Below are 16,353 nucleotides of genomic sequence, written 5' to 3' on the forward strand. Positions count from 1 at the left end.
CACATTATAATTATTTTAAAAACCAATAATAAATCAGGTATCTTCACTAATTGCTGTAGTCTTTGCAACGATTGTAAAAACAAATTGGAATAAACAAAATCCAACCCTTTTAGAAGAGTCCAGAAGCAAACACTTACCACACAGGTGGCTTCATCAATTTTGTTCCCCCAGATGTAAATGTAGGAAAGTTCCACGTTTGTTTTCATTGACTCTGAAAGAGCTGTAAGTCCTTTGCCACTTATATTGTTGCTTACTACTGACAACCTAATGAACAGAGAAAATAGTTTTGCAAATGTGTGCCAAACCATGAAATTCCCTTCTCTTAGTTAAAACTAAGAGTTTAACTATGATTTATTATTATATATCATATATGCATATTGACATTTTAGTTTTGTTATTAATAATATAATTATTTATTTGTATCAAGGCCAGTCTTCCTATACATCTTTTTCAGGTTGCTAAAGGCAGTTTGGACTCTGGACTTGTATTATTTCTCAAGGCATTTCCATGATTCGTGCAGCCATGCTGGTCACTATTTAGTTTCTCCAGTGTCAGTGACTTACTGCACAGTGGCCAGGTCTCATCTCTAGTCTGCTTTGAAGCCCAAGCCTTGGCATTTATCCAGGCTAAGCTTTGATGTTTGTGGAGTGGCAGTTATTTTTATATTAGTGAACTTGGAAGGCTTTCAGAGGCACCTAGCAGCCGCCACCTCCTCAGTCTGCTACTTAAAACTAATGGCTTCAGGTAACACCTTTGATCAGCTTTTACATCCTGCCGGTGCATGGTTTAATGCAGGCTACAAAATACACCCTGATGGAGAGATTACAGCTCTTTTGGGTTCACCCGGAAGCTAACTTACAGAGAGGATTTTCTGAAGTGTCGGAGATCAGAATCAACAAATACAGTGCCTTATCCCTGCACGGAACCTGATTATCTTAAAATTCTGAAAACATACAGCTCTCGTCTGTTTTCATTCATGCGCCACAGGGACCTTGGCCTTAAAGATGCAGAAAGAACTAACAAGATCTAATTGCTTTTCTCCCTACACGCCGCCCCCCCCCCCACCTTTAGAACGACTGTAAAAGCTGTGAATTGCACGCAAGATGAACCACTACGAAACTGATCTAAGTGTCAACCCCCAAAAACCCTGAAATAAAAGAACAAGCATAAGTCAGGCCACACAGTAATGGATACAAGATGAAAATAAGGAAGTATGAGAAAAAAGGGGATAAAATGAGTTACGGGTACAGCTGGCAGCACGGGAAGGTGAACACAAGGTGGTAGCACGTGGGACTGAATGGCATGTCTCAGCTGGGTGTTTTACTCCTTTAGCTCCCATGAGGGACTTAGTTCAGCTGCCGAATCACAGGTCCCCTGTGCTGTCTGACTCGCGTTGGTATGTCCTGCCCCGTCACCAGCTGTGGGGCTCTGGGAGGACCTGTGGCTCACCTCCTGCACCGAGGATGGCTCACAGGTCTTGAGGCATCTCCCACAGCAGGAGACACCTCTGCTTAGCAAAGGAATCCCACCCGAACTGTCACTTCACAATTTTTTTTCCCTGCCCGAGAGAAGGAAAAAGTAGACCAAAAAGTTTGGAACTTCCTGACTTTTCTGTTTTGATCAACGTCAAAGCACACAGCTTTGATGTCAGTTCAGCCACTGCAAAATCCGAGTTTCTTATACTCTGAGTCATTAAACCTGCAGTCTCTGGGGAAGTTGTGTAAATACTAACGCCTGCAGAGTCCTGTTGTACAAAGCCAAGGCTTCACTCAGGTAGATGGCTCCGTCATCTTCTATTCGGTTTGCATTAAGATCTAGGATTTCCAGGGTTTGGTTCTGTTTTAGTAGCTCTCCCAAAAACTTTACACCGTCATGGGTTATTTTATTACTGAAAGAGAGATGCACACATTTTTTTCAAAGAGGTGCTAAGAAAATGAGTTTCTAATGTTAGTCAGGCCTATGTCACTGAATAGCTCTTACCAGCTAAGATCAAGGTATTTCAGGCTGGAGTTTTCATACAGTGCCTCACACAGTCGCTCTACACCAAAGTTTTTCATTTCATGCTTGCACAAGTGTAGTTCCACAAGAGAAGAGTTACTTTTCAACATCAGAGCTACATGAACCGTGGCCTCTTCCTAAAAAATAAAAATTATTAAGCTGTACTTTAGGATAAGATATGGTCTTGCTTCAGTAAAAGGGAGATACACAACTAACAGCAAGCTTTGGTCATCAGCAGGGTTCTATTTTGTATGTTGTATTAAAAATAGTAATAAAAATTATAATAAAGCTGAAAATAAAACAGATGAAAAGCACCAGAAAGATATTTGCAGATTTACAGTACTATATACATCTCTGCAAATATCAGGAGCATCAATGTTTGAATCATTATGTCTAATCAGTTTTCCTCCCAGTCTTTGCTCTTAAAAAACTGAATGTTTGAGTCAATCTTCACTAACACTGAAAGTATTTTGTCGTGATGCTAATGCATTATTTCATAAAAAGAAACAGGATTTCTATGGGAAAAAATATATCTTGGCACTGTAAGACTAAGTTCATTCTGAAGTTGTCACGTTTAGTAAACAAAAATAACTGAGTAAATACTGTGAGTCAAAAATTAGGCAACAACCCAGAGGTCTCAGAAAATGATGGAGTTGAAGGTGGGAGCAATGGCAAATAGCGTCCAACAGATACAGACCAGGCCCTTACTGGCCTATATTTTCAATAGCAGTAGTTTAAATTGACTTCTGAAACTGGGTTTAGGCAGATCAAGCCCTGTCTGATGAGAAAAGAAAGTAGTGAAATCTGTTTAAACTGTTAAATTCAGCTTTGGGAATTTAGAAAGATCTGTCCTTCATGACGGGTTGATTTCATTACCCTGCCATCAGGAAAATACTGTACCTATCACAGACACCTGACAACTGCAGCCGGTGGGGTGAAACCACTGCCTCAACCAGCTGGATAGCCAAAACTTTAGCAGGACCAGCCCTGCCCAGGAGCTGCATCCCTGCAAGCAGAAGCCCCCCCAGCTATGTGTGCCCTGTACACACTGAGTGGCCTGTCCCCAGCAGACATTGCCTTGCAGATTTTATTTTCAGTGCTCAATTGTTTTGGAAGGTTTGTGTCTTTCTTTCGGCTAACAAATGCATCATAGGTTTTACACTGATGAGGTTCATTCACTTGTTAAATACATGCTTCAAGTTCACCCAGTGAAACAACAAAACCACCCAGCCCAGGGAATATGGCATATTGCTGAAGTGTGCCTTTCTCCTCGAGCCTGTGGACTCTGGCAATTGCCCATGTATGGCACTGCTCAGATAAACAGCAGTCATTTGTTCTTCCCCTCATTTCCTGCTAAACAACATTTCTCCTTCAGTTTTCTGAACAAGGCATGAAACTCTCCATGCTGTAACAGCAGAAGGAATACATGGTTCTCCAATACCAAGCCCTCTCCATTAGCCTGCTATTTAATAAATGCATATGTACCAACAAAGAAATTTTTAAAAAATTAAAACCTTCTAGTTAAACAGGGGTGGTCTGTGACTGCACAAAACTTGGCACAGAAAGAGAAAAAGAATAATTCTGCAACCATTTATTGCACTTTGTAAGGAATCCCAGAGTGCTGTGTAGTTCAGATGTCCATAAATACATCAGTACTGACTTTACTTATGCTTCAGTCTTTGACTGAGCTGACACTACAGTTTACTTACATACCTCTTGGCTGTACAGTAAAGGACGATTTAGGTTTATTGCTTTGACTGATCTGTTCCGAGTCAGGGCTGTTGCTATTGCTATTAGACACTGCATACCCTGAAAATGAAAATAAATACTCTTTAGAGAAACCTGTTCAGTGTATAGATCAAGCTACCAAATTACCATGACTTCTTAGAATTGATTGTCAGAAGATCAAAAACATCAAATGGGCTCAGATTGGAAATGCTATTATTTCTGCTTCCATGTACTCTGGAGAGATGCAAGTGCAATAAGCAAGTGCTTACAGACACGATGTATTTTCTGGTAATATCTATGCCAATTCTCTATGGAATAATTGAGTGGAATTAGACTAAAATGTACAAATGACCAGGAAATTTGGCAACTCAGAAAATAAAAAGCAAGACTAATACTTGTCCATTTAATTGATCCTGTATTTTGATTTTCCTGATTTATGAGTGAAAATCAACTTGTATGTGTTCCTTAGGGTCTTTGGTGAAAGTCTTAGGTGACATTTATCCACTAGGTAAATACATACTGAATGTGAATGAGTGTGATACAGAGTAGTTAGAGTCTAGAATACAGGCTGGTTCAGATTTTGGTTCTTGTTTGCTCACTAATTTATATTCATGTTATTTTCCAATTAGGCTGGTTTACACCCAAAGCTATTTCATTTTAAATCAGTTTTCTATCAACTCCCTACCAAGCATAAACATATTAAGCTTTCAAATAAATCCTACACTTTCCATGTTTATGTTTTTGTAACACTTCACAGTTTCTGAGATGTATTCCCCCTTCTAGTTTAGAAGCAAAATCTGTAATTCCAGGAAACAAATAGAGCAACATTCTCATCTGACCCCAGCTCTCTCCCTGCCTCCAGGTAACGGTCATAACTGTTAGGTTACAGTCAGACTTACTCCTTCTGTCCAACATACACTTCATTATCCCCTGAAAAGACAAACACCCTTAACAGGACAGCTGAGAGTGGTGCATCTTAATTTCACTTCTAGCTTGGTGAGAGCATTCTCCTGGAGGGCAAGATACAGGGCCAAATTCTCCCAGGCAGGGGGAAGAACCACTTCCACCTTCCCGCCCTTCTGGTGGGATCACACAAGGCCACATCATCAGTCAGGCACTGGGACTTTGCACCAGGAGCAGGTTCATGGCTCCAATGGCTACCTCCTGCTGTACCCCCACAGGTTTTTAAAAGCCATCCACAGGATTTTACTGGCTGGAGTGGGAAGTGCCCTGCTTAGCGCACTGACCCATTTCTACCCTCCTGACTCTCCCTGTGCACTGTGGAAGAAGTCTCAGTGCCTAACTCCAGGAGGCAGCAAGTTATCTAAAACCAAATTAGGTGCCTTTCTACTCAATTCAGCACTGTTGTGCCTATGTCCTTTACGGGTGGAGCTCTGATAGGAGCAAAAGAGCTGTGGGATTGGGTGACTCAGGCATTATGGCACTGCACACTTTATTAGGAAAAGAGCCTCCAGGGAATAAGAAGTCATTTCTTCAACATGAATTACACAGAATTTAGCATAACAAAAACAAACAGCAGAAACAAACCTTGGAAAATGCAAAAGTCAAGCACCTGAATTCCCAGGGGGACAGTGGCTCTAATATATCAGCAGTTATGATTTCACATGCGGTTTATGCAACATGCCTTTCCAAGTATGTCTTGCAATATTATATATTGTGTTACCTCTAGCTATCACAAAATGTAAAATCAGTGACAACTGATGGCATTTCTCCCTAACTAAGTACTGCAGGACCTTTGTAAAACCCTTGAAAGGCTTACGTCATTGCTGATAATTTTAGTGGGTTACTCACGATATCACAGTCTCCAAGATCCAGCTTCTCTAAGGTCGAATTAATTTGTAGCATTGAAGCAAAGAACATTCCACCTTTGTTTCCTATTTTGTTTCCAGTCATTCTCAAATACACAAGAGTTTCATTCCTCTAGGCAAAATAAGAATTAAAAAAAAAATAATTCCTTTAAAATGGCCTAAAAAACAACACTGTCCTTTCTCCTGTGAATCTTGCTGGTTATCACACAAAGACAAAACAACCCTCTAGAAGAATTGTGTTTAAGTGATAACACTGAGCAGCTGGCTCTGTGTGTGTGGCAAGGGTTTTGGGGAGTGGGGAAGGGGCTACAGGGGTGGCCCCTATGAGAAGCTTCTCGAAGCTCCCCTGGCTCCAAATCTGACCCCACTCTGTACTAAGGCCCAGCCAATTAGCCAAATTTCACACTCATAAAAATAATCCAGCCAGATATTTCCACCTAAATTGGCAGCTGAAATACAAATTATATCAAAACTGATTTAAATCTAGTAAGTGTATTTTAAACAGCAATATAATTTGCTATTTTTCATAGTCTTTTAAATCACACGGCCAGCCGAAGCTCAGTAAAGCCATGTCACCTTCAGTAGAACTACTTGGTGCAGAGTGAAACCAGTGTGTAAGTCTTTGCTGAACTCGAGACTTCACTGGCAATATAAAGTTCTGATCAGAGATCTAGAAAAGTCAGCATCTTTCCCCTTGCCCTCCACAGAATTTTAATGGATATGAAATAGCTTTTTGACTGTTAAAGCCCTAAATGCAATGCAGAGTAGTTTTGAATTTTAATTCTTCGGTACCACTGTAATCACTCACTACCAGAGATTATGACTGATTAAATAAGAGATTACAAAACAAATAGTTGTGTGAGCAGCAGAATTAATGAAGCCTGGTTTCCTACCACTTCTATGTCTTCCACATGTCCCCAGTACCCCTTCCCCTGTTGCAATACTTCTCTACAGCATCTCCTTCCCTCTCTCTCCCTCAATAACCCAGCCCCTTCACCCCCGGATCCTGCACCCGCCTGCTCAGCAAACGCTGACATGGAGCTGCACAAATAACTTTGGGGGTTGTTTGCAAGCCCAGTGTTGTACAACCTATCGTACAGCCGTAGCGTTTTGGAGGCCTGTCAAATTTAGTTGAAATTAATTCTGAGTTCAAAGACTATGAAGGAAGAAGAAAGAGCTCACGAGTCTCATTTCACAAACACAACAAATCTTACATGCAAGCCTCATTTCCTTGGGAAACCACATTAAAAATAACAGACATGTTTTTATGCTGCTGCTGTAAGGCAAAGTTTTGAAAACATGTCTCAGACATCTTGAGTCAAGACAAACACTGACATCAAGGCACAGGCAAATTTAATACAACTTTAAAAAAAAAAAAAGAGAAAACTTGATGACATTATATATCCTGTAGTGTAGCATTTTTCACACAGAAAGATCCAGATGTGATAGTTGTGATAATTAAGTGTTAATGGCAGCACAGTGCAACTTTCTCTTGTGTGAAATCTGATTTCTGGTCTGCCTTGGGAAAACAAGCAGCCCCAGTGATACAGCAAAATGCTGAATGGACTGAAGACAGAGGGTCCTTTCAGCCAGCTCTGATGTTGGCAGGACAGCTAGTACTGTTCATCAAAAGCAAAAATATCAGACTAGATGCCATTGTCTAAATCTCCCAGACAAATACTCACATGGAGTGCTCCTGCTATCTGTTCTGCTCCACTTGTGCCAATATCATTAAACATCAGGTTAAGGTACCGCAGAGCAGAGTATTCCTTAGGAACAAACAAAGCAGAAAGCAATGAGACTTTTTTCTAGACCATGCCTGCAGTTTTCAAACAGGAGATATGTCATACATGTACTTAAAACCTCTGTCCTTCACTGTATTTCCTAATTTGGAGAATTAGTTAAAGAATGCCAAAGTACGTCAGATGACAATGGTAAGGCAGAAAACCATGTAGTGTGTAGGTCCTCATGGGGCTTACAGAATCCACCTAGGAACCTGTGATCTCAGCATGACCAAATGAGGCAAGCAGTCAAGTTTAGATGCTGACCTTCAGGCATTTTGTGAATTTAATGGGCTTCCCTGAGCTCCAGGAACACAGGCACTGAGTGGCAACTCACCATTTTCCATCTGTATTTCAGTGCTTACAATGACAGAAAGGCAGCATTAAGGTTTCCCATGTTCAGACCTACAAAAAAAAACTAATTGAGATGATAAAGTATCTAAAACAAAGGACCTGGCACACTTGACACTACCATTACCTCCTCTGTTGAACTGAACTGTAAAACTAAAAGCCCTGCAGTTTATTCCGCCATTCTCTTTTCATGACACTTTAGACAAATGTTCAATGGCTTTCTACCAGAAATTAAAAATCTCCCCAGAGAATACAATCTGAGATTCTAGTGGGATGGATTTTGGATGTGAAAGTCAAAATGAATGGAATTTTGCCAAACCAATGCATTCCTGTCTCCAGTTTACCACAGATAAATATTGTCATAGCCAAATAAATTACAAGTTGCTGAATGATAAACATCATTTTGGCACCTGGAGGAATGTTGCCATGTGCTTTGCTCCAGTATCAGTCAATGTATTGCACCTAAGATCCAAACCTGGAAAAGATGAAGAATGAAGAATGTGACAGATATGTACCTACGATTAACTGATGTCTAAAGAAAAATAAATAAATATGAACTAAGGCTGAAATAAAGACTGCTTATGTTTTCTTATATTAGCATAGCAATATCAAACATACATGAAAAAAGCTTACCTGTGACAAATGCAGTATTGAGTAAGACAGAGGCAAGAACTTGAAGATCATCACCTGTAACTCTCTGCACAGGCACTAGATGATTATTTCCAGCTATTTTTAAAGTGATCCCTTTTGTCCATTTGCTGTAACATAAACACATAAACACATGGGGAGAAGTAAAAGGAAGCAAAATGATTTTTCTCCAGATGAGAAGTGTATCCATGTTTGCTCTCATTGATGCGTTTGCATGCAGTTAGCTGCATGTTACCATTTTTACCATGACAGACAACGTGATTCAAGCTGTACCTCAGCAACATCTTTTTTGATATTCTGAAGACATTGCACAGCTGCAAGACCATGCTTTGAATATATGCACAGAAAGCAGGAAGAAGCAAGATGAGGGTAAGGCAGATGGAAATAAAGACTATCCTAGACATTACTTCATCACCTCCTTTTTACTCTCTCCCTTTCCTTTATTTACTCTATCCTGCCCTCAGGATCAAAACCTTACAGAAACCATTTCCCTACACTGTATTTTCTCAGGTTTTCTCTCCAAAGGACATTTAACTTTGACCCCAGGAGCATCCATGAGAGGAAGTCCTACCCAGCCACATAATGAGACAGAGTTTGAGCGGGTAACACCTTGGCAGGATTCAGAGACAGTTCAGGGAAGCATTACAAGCTGGAAGTTAACTGGATGCAGCTGAGGATTTTAAACAGGAGGGAGACAAAAGGAAGGGAGTTAGGAAGACTAGACACTGGGTTTGGCTTCTTTAAGGGACACAAAGGCACCATCCTGTACATTTTTCACTTCTTTTGATTTCACTGTTTGTAAAGCTGCCTAGGAGGGATATATAGCTACAAACTTCTGCCAAGATGATGTCAAGATGAGTCAAACCAGAACTTCAGCAGTAAATGCAAAATATGATTTGTGTCTATGCCTGAAACTACATAAACTTTCTCACTGTTTGATTCCTTGTCCTGCTATCTTGTTTAAGGATTTCAGAAGCATCTGAAACATGTTGCTTGTTATTTCCTTACATTTTATCATTTTTATCAACTTCTTGAAGCACATGAGAAATGAAAGGGTTTTCAGGTTGGCCCAAGTTTTTGCAAGCCCGCACATAGTGCCGGTGAAGATCTGGATGAACTGACATGACCTGCTGGAAAACAAAGCAAAGCGTTACTGCATTGTTAAGGCAGCCTAGCAACATCACCATGGACCCAAGCGCTGTTGGCTGGGAACTGCATAACTACAAAAATGGGTTTGGGCTGAAAAGGGTTACAACTCTTGGTATGCAACACAAGAATAACAGATAGATACAGACAGACGGGAAAAGCATGAGGAAAAAATGTGGATTTGTGGGTGTGTTTCTCATCGCATAGGATGTAAGCTAACAGAGAAATAATATTCATACAGGCAGGTCGTTTCTGCATATAAAGCAGTTGGGCGCCCAACCTCCGCAGGCCTACCTGAGCGATCAACGCCTCCACCTTCTCCCCGCATCAACCCGCCGCGGCCGGCCCACGGGCGAGCTCCGTCCCACAGCTGAACCAGGCTCTGCCAAGGTTAATAATGTTTGGTAATGGAGCTTGGTTTCCAAGGAGGGTGTCCCCGGCCCTCCACCAAGGCGGCCGGGCCCAGCCCAGGGCCTGGCAGGAGGCCCCACGGCCACCCCACCCCTGCGCGGCACTGGGCCCTCCCCACGGCGGAGGCCTGGCCTCATCCGTGGGGAGGGGAGCGGAGTTTCAGCAGCTCACCCCCAGAGTGTTTACTTAGTGGTCTGCCTGCGGTCTCCAAGGAGCCTGTGCAAAAATTTCCGTGGTTACAGGGATTAGTTACTTCAAAAGGCACTCGTGCTAGTCCTTTCCACCGAATAAATCCTTCTAGTGACTTCGCTACTGCCCTTGTATGCAGGAGGGGGTGGGCTGGGGTTGCACGCTCTCCTGTCCGACAGTGTGTGGAGCTCACACCCGAGTACTGAACTCAGAGCCAATAAAAGAGAAAATACCTTCAAGCAACAGCTAAATTAGTCTGGAAAACCCAGCATAGGTCTCTCCCTGTGGTGGTCACTCAGTTCTTCCTCCTTGTCCTGGTAGCACCTGGAAACCACCCATGTCTGGAAACATGACGTCCTCCTGGAGTGATTATAGCAGTGGAGAACCAGGCATCAGGTGGGAGACGACTGACAGCTGCCTCTTGACCTCCACTTTCCCTCTTACTGTTCCTTAAATGTCAGCTGAGAGGTTTCTTCTGTCCAGACATCAGAGGTCAGTCAGGTAGTTGCCCCTTCTCACCTCTCGCTCTTGATATCAGCAACAGTACAGCTTTGAGGGTATCAAATATCAGATTCACTGGCATCTCTCTAGCTCAGAAACCACTAAGTGTTACAGAAGAAGGTGCCACCTTTTTACAGTAGGACTCTTCCAGTTTTACAATCAGCATAGCTGAAGACAGTACTCAGTCAATGTTTGTAACTATAGGTCTTCAAGACTCAAGGATGTTGCTTTGTCCAGCTCCCCTGACTTCACAAGGTCACCCTCTGAATTTGGCTGTTGGGGCACATCAGGATGCACTGGGATTCAAGCCCATGGTCCTGCTGTATGTGCTACAGGATTTGATCTCAATGAACACAAGCAGCTTTTTGCGGGCATGCAACTGAGACTAGAACCTGTCCCTAAATGCTGGATTCTGCCAGTTTATCCATTTAGCATAAGAAGGTTTCTGAGCACTGTTGATTTTTAATTATTTTCTCTTCTGAAATTAAAAATAAGGAGCACAGATGCCTGAGTCTCAACAGTAGCCAGGAAGCCAGTGGAGGGGGTACTCATTGCCCCAAAGCTGACTCTGCTGGTTTTGAGGATGACTATGATCAGACTGCACAAGAAATACCAGTAAATGAAGTACCAGAGAATGAAGGTCTTCCTCCCACATGTCACAGACAGGATATTTTTCATTGATTTATCCAACGTGCAACTGTGAGCCATCTCACCAAGGGTCTTGAGTTTAGAATATCTGGAAGAGCTGCACAGAGACATTCATCGGCTGAGGCACACGATGGTCCTCTTGTATCAGAATCACATATAGGACATATGCAAAGAACTGAGGGAGTTGAAATGTCTTCTGAGCTTAGATTTAAGCAACAGTCCAAGGTCTGAGTGAAAACTGCTTTGATGATATTTCTAAAGGAATATGCACTATGAAAAATGTGGAAGTACTGGTCCTGGAAGACAATCAGATGCAGGAGGTATTTGGGTTTTTTTTTTTGTTTGTTTGTTTGTTTGTTTTTTCATTTTATTGGTACCTCCCTTTTGCAAAATCTAAGCTCTTCATTACAAATGAGTGCCATCTTTCCCTACTACAGTAAGACAGCATGTTCCACCTGTTGTGCACCTGAGCCTGGGTTACTCGTTATCACTGACATCTGAGTATTCAGGCAGAGGGAGAATAGCAAGAACATGGATACACTGACCTTTTTGTTGAACTGTAAAGATGAAATACTGACTGGCAGGATCACTTCAGGTTTTTTGTGTCTTTTTTTCTGTGTGCACTGGAAAATAAGAGCTGCATTTGCGTAGAATCAATACATCACAAACTGAAACAGAGCAGAGGGAAATTTAAAAATGAATGTGATATTGTTAATGCCTTTAACACCATTAACATGTGCTGTTCATCTGATAATGGAAAATTATGTGCCCTACAGCTGTATTATTATAAGGGTAATAGTATTCATGGATATACTAATTTCAGGGCTCAGAATACACCTTCCTTTTTATATCATGCAACACTTCTTTTCCAAGGAAATTTTCACTTGTGCAATTTTCTTCTTGAAGGTTACATTTACAGAAGTAGTAATTTATGCAAAAGAATTGCTTTCAGATTTCATTCATTTAAATTACTCTCCCCTGCACTGTGCATACAAAGAAAATGAAGAAGCAGGCTAATGTTTCTGCTAAGAAATAAAATTAGCCCCCATAAGAAATCCTTCCAGAGAGGAAATAACATGGATTTTTTTGCCAAAGTTTCCACCAAACTATGAGGTATATCATTAACGAGCAGAATACTCTGTGTTCATCCATCAACAGGAGTGCAGCTCCACAGCATTTTCATGGAGATTTTCCCCTAAAAACAAAATCCCAAAGATCACTGTTTAATTGATGTAATGTATCTTTTTAATGAGTGTGTCTAGATACGTGCAGAGGTGAAAGAACTGACAAATTTGATGTGCCTTAGCCAATTCAGTATCTTTCCAAAGCAAATCTTTCTCCTGGAATCATTAGAGAGATTATACCTGGAACAAAATAAAGGTATTAAATTCTCAAGTCTGCCAGAAGATATCAGCAAATTGCAGGTAGGAGCAATAGAAGGGAGAAGATTTTGGTTTGCTGTGGCATGGCACTTCTGTGGACTTCAGCTGCTCTCAAGTGCAGGACTGAAGGTTCTCCTAATCCCTTTAGGTACATGGTGTAGCATCAGGACAGGGCTGTTAGAATAAGAATAATATCAAAACTCAGTGTTTGAAACTCATGTTGTCTCATTGTGTTTAGCAGTCATTCCAATAATTTCTCAGTTTATAAACCTTATTTCTCCATTTCCTGATACTCTCTGTACTTTGATTGTATATCAAGCTCATGAAAAAATCTTTGATTATTAAAACTTATGCACACATATTTTTCCAGAATCTGAAAGAGCTGCATATGGAGAATAATTCTCTGGAGTACCTGCCTGCAACCATCAGCTCATGACCTACTTGAAAATACTGGTCTGTCGTAACAATCTCTTTAAAGAGGTCCCAGACTCTTCATGACAAATAAAAGGTGAAAAATAGTCTTTGTGTTTGTGGTCCCAAGCACACAGGTCTCAGTAAGCTTTTTGGAAGGAGGGAAGGAATGAAGTGCATCGTTCAGCGTTTATCCTGTAATTGTAAGGGAGACAAATAGGGTAACAGCTAGGAACTGGGCGGGTGGGGGAAACACTGTACCCAAGCCAAATGGACAGGAGGTCCTCACCCGTGACCTACCTCAACCTCAGGGTCTGGGGAAAAAGATGTTTCCCAGAGCTCTGCTCAAAGCAGAGCCACTGATGTGAGAAGACCCACTGGATCAGCACCAGTGACTCCAGGATGGTGGTGTGGAACTGGCTCCCTGGGGATGCTCTCCAGCCTAGTCTTCCCATCTTCCCCAGTTCTCTGTTGCGTCTCTGTGTGGCTGAGTTCACTAGCACTGTTGGTGTGCCAGTTTGCAGGACTTTTGAAAGCTGAATTTAGCCACCTGGCTGCCAGGTGAATAGTCTTCACCTAGTGAAGTAAATGTTTTGCTAGGACAGCCTGAGTCCCATCCTTCTATATTTGGAAGCAGACACTTTTGAATTCTAAGCACTCCAGTGAGGTGTTCAATACACACATTGATTACATGCACAGACTGAATTGTTTGTGCCTTATCCATCTGCTGTTTATGGGAAGCACACAGGAATGCTCCACATCATTCCTGTTCTTTGTGCTGCAGCTGTTTGCTTTTGTGTATTCAGGTGTGCAAAAATTGCTCATTCAGAACAATCACCTGTCCCAGCTGCCTGAGGATTTGGCCAGTCTTCAGCAGCTGGAGCTGGTCCTTGTGGATGGGAACCCTATGACAGGTTCTCCAATTGAAGTGTGCTCTCAGGGGACACCTGCCATCTGTGAATACTTACAGGAAAAAAGGCATACAAAGGCCATGAACTTAAAGGTAGGGATGTTAACAAAGCCACCATAATATACGTACAAAGCTGTGTTTTCAGTGATAGTTGCTTTGCAGAACAACCTACAGGGCACTCTATGCAACATCAGAAACGTTTTAAACCACCATTTGCATCATATCAGAGCAGTACTTCTATCACTGATCATGTTAAGGTAGGATATAGGGAACCATCAGGAAATACAGCACTGGGTATCATTCAAAAATGTACCAGGTTGTCACTACCCTGCCAGGTTACAGTCAGCAGGCACAGAACAGCCCTCACAACTTGCAAGGGAGCTTTCCTTATTACCTTGTCCAGTGAAAGGGAAACGGTTAGTGTGTCTAAAACCAGGTCAGATCCTTTAAGTCAAGGCATTGTTTAAAGATGAAACTAACTGCAGATGGCATCTTCACACTCTTGCTGACTGTATTTTGACTGCAGAGTTGAAGATTCATTGTGCAAACACATTGAACAAAACACATTTTTTGCGGTTTTGTGGTTTGTTTTGTTTTGTTTGTTTTTTTTTTTTTTTTCCAAAAGAACATCAGTCCGCATTACCAGTGGGCCATGGAATGAATTTGCTCAGAAAAAATAAAGGGCAAGAAGGAAGGAAAGGCAAATCCTCAGTCTTTGATTCTTCTGAATCTAAATTATTTTTCTCTTTCTGTAATTTTTTTGTGAACTACTGTGTTTCTCCCAAACTGGTCTTCTGAATTAAAAGTGACATTTAAAGATGTATACACAGTCATTTACTACTCTAACCAAAGAGTCTGGAGGACCCTTTATTAGTGTCCTCCCTGGTAAGAAAATCCTCTTGAAAAAAAAAAAAAAATCGCAAACAATGTAAAAAAAAAGTCAGGTGGCTGGCAGTCTATCTTAGCTGCAAACAATGTTGTCCAATACAGAATAAAATGTTTTTTGGATACCACAATGTGCCTGGCTTTTTTCATCAAGAACATCCACCAGTAATACTGTTCCATGTGACTGTTTGCTTTTACCCTTTTCCTCCAGGTAACCAGCTTGTTCTTCTCTCTTTTTCAGATCCAATGTTTGTGGTGTCGGTTGATGAACCAGAAGGGGATCGGACATTTCTTGACATTTAAGAATCTAATGAAAGAAAGAAATAAGGAAAAGAGAGGAAAAGAAAAGAGCAAAGAGAAGTCTGTGAAAGGACCAAAAGTCAAAAATTTGTATTTGGGCAGCAAACTGCACAGAGCTCTCTTCATTTACGAGAATGGCAAATATGAGCAAAGGTAAGTGAGTAGGAGACAAGCAATATTAAAGCATTTGAATGAGTAAGAGTTACAATGAAAAGAGGTGATTTGTTGAGGTTTGTTTTTGTGTTTTTCTCAACATTGACTTACACTGAATCAGGCAGATTCTGAAATATTTGAGAGGTCTCATTCAGAATGCATGTTATCTCAAAGCATAAAGGCAGCTGATGAACTGGGAATTAGTCTGATCTGGAGGAATCTGGTGGAATGAATTGTTCTTTGATCTGAATCCCAAAGTATTTTGCATGTAATTCTTAGAAATCTGTTTTCCAGACAGTGAGGTACAGCCATATCTAGAGTGAAACAATATTTGTGGCCCCTCCTACTAGCAGTTATTTAATGAGTTTTACATTTAGAAATTATTAGTACCTTGCTTGGAAATATGGAGGAGGATTCCAGGCACTTCTACCAGAACCTGCATTACCATCCTGTCTTACAGAGGTGTAAAAAGCTGTTTTGAAAGTATCTCTATACTTTTGCAAAACTGTTCACTGATGTTTTGACAATCTGTAGTTATAGTATTTTGAATGACTGCAAGCTGTCAGATCCTTAGTGTTATAACTCATCTCTGAGACAGCTTGGTGACAGTTTGTAAAATGTCTGTGTATGACAGGTTGATTTGAAAACAGAGAGTCTACAGAATGCAATATTCTGCAATGATTCTGGGTCCTGCCATGACATAACACCTTTGTTATTCAAAAGAACCATGACAAACACTCCTTACTATAATTCTAGCATGCCAAATTTATATTCAACCATGTCTTTCCACAGCACTTTACAGATAGTTGTTTGTCCTAGACATCTGATGTCCTTGTCTAATTTTTATTCTCCATTGCTCAGTTTTTCCTTAAACCCTTCCAGAGTTTTATCTGCAGCATACATAAAGCACAGAGTTGGACTAGGACTGGCCACTGTACAGACTCAAAATGCAGGAGTGGGTGGGAGCAGAACCCTTTAGTTTAATTGGCTGGTAAGAACTGCAGTTCTGCTCTCTCTCCCCTTGTCTGAGTTGCCTCAGAGAAGGTGGTGGCATCCCGAAGGAGGTGGTGAAGACAGGGTCA

General features: G+C 41.3%; 2 protein-coding genes across 11 annotated transcripts in view; one reads left to right on the plus strand and one right to left on the minus strand.

Moving 5' to 3' along the window:
* Positions 1–11,229, minus strand: part of LRRC34 (leucine rich repeat containing 34) — a 27,113-nt gene extending 15,884 nt beyond the window's left edge. For 7 of the 10 annotated variants that reach the window (XR_004406161.2, XM_032986504.2, XM_032986500.2 and 4 more), the window contains exons 1-10: positions 9,776–10,721; positions 9,344–9,465; positions 8,321–8,445; positions 8,098–8,162; positions 7,241–7,324; positions 5,539–5,667; positions 3,712–3,807; positions 1,981–2,135; positions 1,733–1,888; positions 138–264 (exon numbers count right to left, since the gene is read on the minus strand). Coding sequence is in view for 9 of the 10 variants with exons in the window: in XM_032986504.2 (XP_032842395.1) it covers positions 138–264; positions 1,733–1,888; positions 1,981–2,135; positions 3,712–3,807; positions 5,539–5,667; positions 7,241–7,324; positions 8,098–8,162; positions 8,321–8,445; positions 9,344–9,459 (1,053 nt within the window). In the remaining variant the exon portion in view is untranslated. Of the gene's footprint in view, positions 1–137; positions 265–1,732; positions 1,889–1,980; positions 2,136–3,711; positions 3,808–5,538; positions 5,668–7,240; positions 7,325–8,097; positions 8,163–8,320; positions 8,446–9,343; positions 9,466–9,775; positions 10,722–11,210 lie in introns of those variants that run through there. The other 3 variants (XM_042795440.1, XM_042795444.1, XM_042795466.1) reach the window with 3 other exon arrangements.
* A 273-nt stretch (positions 11,230–11,502) lies between these two features.
* Positions 11,503–14,053, plus strand: LRRIQ4 (leucine rich repeats and IQ motif containing 4). Its single transcript, XM_042797091.1, is given in 5 exon segments — positions 11,503–11,550; positions 12,493–12,654; positions 12,983–13,043; positions 13,046–13,127; positions 13,768–14,053. Coding segments are annotated over 5 exon segments (639 nt in total).
* Positions 14,054–16,353: the final 2,300 nt, after the last annotated feature.

This window comes from Tyto alba, unplaced genomic scaffold (assembly GCF_018691265.1).
Source record: "Tyto alba isolate M040663 unplaced genomic scaffold, T.alba_DEE_v4.0 Super-Scaffold_10, whole genome shotgun sequence".
NCBI classification, from domain to species: Eukaryota; Metazoa; Chordata; class Aves; order Strigiformes; family Tytonidae; genus Tyto; species Tyto alba.